The 4,029-nt window shown below is 60.0% G+C and overlaps 1 protein-coding gene across 2 annotated transcripts in view; it reads right to left on the bottom strand.

Annotated features, from left to right (window-relative positions):
- Nucleotides 1–4,029, bottom strand: part of PWP2 (PWP2 periodic tryptophan protein homolog (yeast)) — a 14,836-nt gene that overhangs the window by 9,934 nt on the left and 873 nt on the right. Inside the window, exons 2-7 of one of the 2 annotated variants that reach the window (XM_010834896.1) lie at nt 3,412–3,524; nt 2,391–2,485; nt 2,031–2,130; nt 1,309–1,452; nt 289–424; nt 22–132 (exon numbers count right to left, since the gene is read on the bottom strand). In XM_010834896.1, the coding sequence (XP_010833198.1) occupies nt 22–132; nt 289–424; nt 1,309–1,452; nt 2,031–2,130; nt 2,391–2,485; nt 3,412–3,524 (699 nt within the window). Of the gene's footprint in view, nt 1–15; nt 133–288; nt 425–1,308; nt 1,453–2,030; nt 2,131–2,390; nt 2,486–3,411; nt 3,525–4,029 lie in introns of both variants that reach the window. The other variant, XM_010834897.1, reaches the window with a different exon arrangement.

Genomic DNA, 4,029 nt, shown 5'->3' on the forward strand with positions numbered 1-4,029 from the left:
CTCCTCCTCCTGCTCCTCCTCCCTCTGCAGCAGGTCTGCCTTCCAGCCTGTGGGGGCCTTCAGCCTCAGGCCCTCAGGAAGGGTGTCGCACTGCCACACGCACAGGGCACCATCCTGGCTGAGCGTGTACAGCTGCAGAGGAAGACGTGTGAGCCCAGGTGGTTTCCCCAACCCCCAGCCCACACCCACCTGGGCTGCGGGGACGAGAACATGGCCCGGTGCTGCCGAAGCCTGCCTGGCCCCCAGGGCTCCCACGTCCCCAGGGGAGGGGCTGCGACGGGGACATACGTCCAGGCTGCTGGCCTCGAAGAAGCAGGCCACGATGGCATCCTTGTGTCCCCCCAGCGCGTAGTAGATGAGGTTGTCCCAGCGCTCGGCCCCAAACACCCATGTGGACATGTCTCTGCTCCCGACTGCAAAGCACCTGGGGACAGGGGGTCACAGCTCGGCCTGGGTTCGCGGGTGTCCACCTTCCACAGCGTCCCGGGGCACAGGGGTGACGCCCAAGGTCGGCTCGGGTCTGCATCTGCCCTGGGCGGGGCCAGGGTCCACCTGTGCTTCTCCCAGGGCCAGGAGTCTCACTGCACGTGTGTTGCTGCCCCTCACTGCAAAACGGTCTCTCCCCTTGGCCCAGGGGAGCCCAAGGACCGACCACTGAGCCCAACGGAGGGCTGCCTGGGGGATCCTGTGCCTCCCATCTCCCTGACCCCAATCAGAGCCAACTGTGCTCTTGGCAGGAGGAGAGCCAGGTGTGGGCCCAGGCCATGCAAAAGGGCACGACCTCTTGGCTGTGGCAGCCCACAGCCCACCAGCGTCTCCCACGGACACACTGTGAGCCTGGGGCTGTTCCTGCACTGCAGCCCAGAGAACGTGGGAAGAGTTGGCCTGCCTACAAAGTGGCAGGCCCCTCCAGCCACACCCCCCTTCCCTGCCCCCACCCCCCGAACGCAGGGCAGCAGACACAGCCCCAGGACGCCTTTGAGGACAGCTGGGGGAGAGCACTGCCCGGGCAGCCCGACTGGGAGGTACTGCCAGCGCTCCCGCTGCCCACAGCCACCCTGGAAGCTGGGCCACAAGGCGCTGGCTTGGGCGGCCCTCACCCTGGGCCATGCTTCGCGCTGCTCTCCAGTGACCAGGGCCAGGCAGACCTGACTCAGACTCAAGAGCCAGGCCTGCATCCAACCCACACGAGAGGCTTGTGAGAGGCCATTTGAAAAAGAGCCGGGGATGTGACAAGTCACCCCACGTGATGAGACACTTCACAGGTGCCCCTTCAGGCCCCTCCTATGTCCAGTGCCCCTGCCTCACCGGGAGTCGTCCGTCCAGTCAATGCATGTGGTCTCGTCGTATGGCCCAAAGTAGGTTTTGTCCAGGACGAATGCGTTGAATTCCCGCTTCCTCCCAGGGGCGTGGTACACCTGAGCAATGTTGCCTTTCGTGACGACGAATTTCCTGCCGTAGAAACGGTGTCGTCAACATCCGACACCAGGGCAGGTCCTGGGCCAAGGCCGGCTTCCCACAGGAGGCAAACCTGGGTGGGGCCCCGACCCTCACCTGCCTCTCACGGACCCCAGTCCCCTCTCCTCTGGGTGGACAGTCGGGGAAGAAGCAGACAGACTCTAGGTCACGCCACACTTCTGCCCCTTCAGGCCCTCCCACCAGCCTGGGAGGTGGTCGCCAAGGTCAGGGCAAACTCGGACAGCCCCGGCCCAGCACGCCCTCTACTGCGTTTCAGAGTGTGGACACGGAGCCGGGGCTCACAGCTGACCACTGGAGCGCCTCCTCCCCAACACGGCCAGGCTGGCCCAGGTGTGAGCAACCCAAGATCGAGCCCCCTTTCCTGCAGTCCAAGAACAGGCCAGGTCTGGCCCCATCGTCCTCATGGTGGACATTGAGGCCAGGGGCCCATGCCACCCAACACCAGCTCCCTCAGGGCTCAGGGGCCGTCTGTGGCTCGGATCGTGGGCCATCCGAGCCCACCACATGAGTAATGCAGCTCCACGGCTCCCACCCTGCCCGCAGATGTGTACCTGCCATCGGGGGAGAAGGAGACGCTGTGCACGGCACCCTTGAAGTGGAAGTGGTGCAGCACAGACCTGCAGACCAGGCTGACCAGCAGCGCATCGCCCCCTGTGGGAAGGGAGAGCAGACCGAGGCCCCACACGTGGCACGCACGCACCAGGCCTTGAAGGCAGGCCCTGGGCCCTGCGGTGTGGGCAGCACACCGCCAGGGAGGATGCCTCATATGCCCACCCGAGGCCCACCCAGGCCCAGACACAGAAGCAGCCGAGGCAGTGGAGGGACTGTGTGGGCCTCGACCCCCAAGGGTCTCAGTGTTGGCCTCTAGTCATCTGGACACTACCACACCTGCCCCCAGTCAAGGCGGTTACCTTCGTCAACAATGATGGCCAGGCGGCCGTCCGGGGACAGCCCCACACACTTGATGTTGTAGCGAGTGGCCAGGGGCAGGGTGTTGGACTTGTTGCTGGGAGACAAAAACCAGAGCTGAGTCACTATGCTCGTGTCGTCGGGCGGGGGGTGGGGGCAGGCCAGCCTGCACCAGCAGCCCTCACCCCTGCACAAAACACATAAAAACCTTACAAATGGGTTTTGAACATGTCAGTTCTGCTTCTAGGGCCTCATACCAAGAGGACCTGCAAATATACAGTCAGGAAACCAGAAATGACCGAGCTGGGATAGCAGGGATAGCACGCCCAGTAAGGCCTTCTGCAGGAATGAAAAAATGTAGAGTCATGGAAAACTAAGTAAAGATAAATAACCCCTGGATCACATTCTAATTCTGTCCTTTATCGTATCACTTTCCAGTTCTTCTTCAGCAGCCACAGGGCCTCGACCTTGGAGTGCCCCTGCCACACATCACTTAAACAGTTGACACCAGCAATGACCTGCCAGGAACTGGCCCGGGGTGCACCCCGCACTTCAGGAAACAACTCACAAGCAAGGCAGGTACTATGGCCCCATCTTATAGATGAAAAAACTGAGGCCTGCAGAGATTCAAGCAGCCTCTGCAACAGGAGGGTCTCACCCAGGCCACACACATCTGAGAAGACAGGAACAGAGCCACGTGCGTGCTCAGTGGAGACAGAGTGAACCTGAGCAGGCTGGCCAGGCAGCAGTCCAGGGCTGGTCCCATGCCCAGGCATCCTCTATCAGATGTTTCAGCCAAGTGATACAACCTCAATACACAAGGTCCAGCGGAGAGGATAGAAGGGAGAAACCGGGACCCCTACAGCCAGTCCCACTGTTGACCCATTGGCACTATGTGAATCTGCAGGCCCCTCTTGAGCTTTAGTAAAAGTAAAAGGTGTGCTTTAGACAGGTGAGGAAAAAGCTGTTTTTACTTGCAAACCACAAGCATCACTATTGCTAAGATCATTTTAGCATACTTACTTTTTCAAGTCGAACACAGTAACTCTGTTTCCCACAGGGCTGATAACTGAATTCCCATCACAGGTAAAACTTAAGTTTCCACACCGATAGACTGTCCCCAGCAAATTTGAAAACTGAAAAGAAAACAAAACTGTCTTTATAATATAAAGAAAACACAATTCTTGGAAACGACAAAGCGAGGCTTCTGGTCAAGGAGATGGTGCAGACTCTCACAGGCTCCCTGATTATTCCCAGGGTCCCTCGAGCCACCCCCCTCCTCCCAGGACAGTTTCTGGGCACCTCTCAGTCCGGCCCCGAGCAAGAGAGAATACATAAACCCAGTCCCCAGGGGCTCTGAGCTTCCACTGGGGTGGACAAAGGGCAGGGTCAGCGCAAGGAAGCCTCCAGATAGGAGGCGTCTGCTGGAGGGAGAGGAGGACAGGACTCGTGGTGCAGGAAGAGAACTGCTGCGGAACAGCCTCCCGACTGCATGTGGGGTTCAAGGCTTCCTGAACAGGGTAACCTGCTGGCAGCCCATCCGTTCGATCATTCATTCAACCATCAACCACCTGCATGTCCCATGACCCGCGTGTGGGCCACTGAGACGGGAGGGATCACCAAGGAGCATCTGGAGCTGCA

This window comes from Bison bison, unplaced genomic scaffold (assembly GCF_000754665.1).
Source record: "Bison bison bison isolate TAMUID 2011002044 unplaced genomic scaffold, Bison_UMD1.0 scf7180017864037, whole genome shotgun sequence".
NCBI lineage: Eukaryota > Metazoa > Chordata > Mammalia > Artiodactyla > Bovidae > Bison > Bison bison.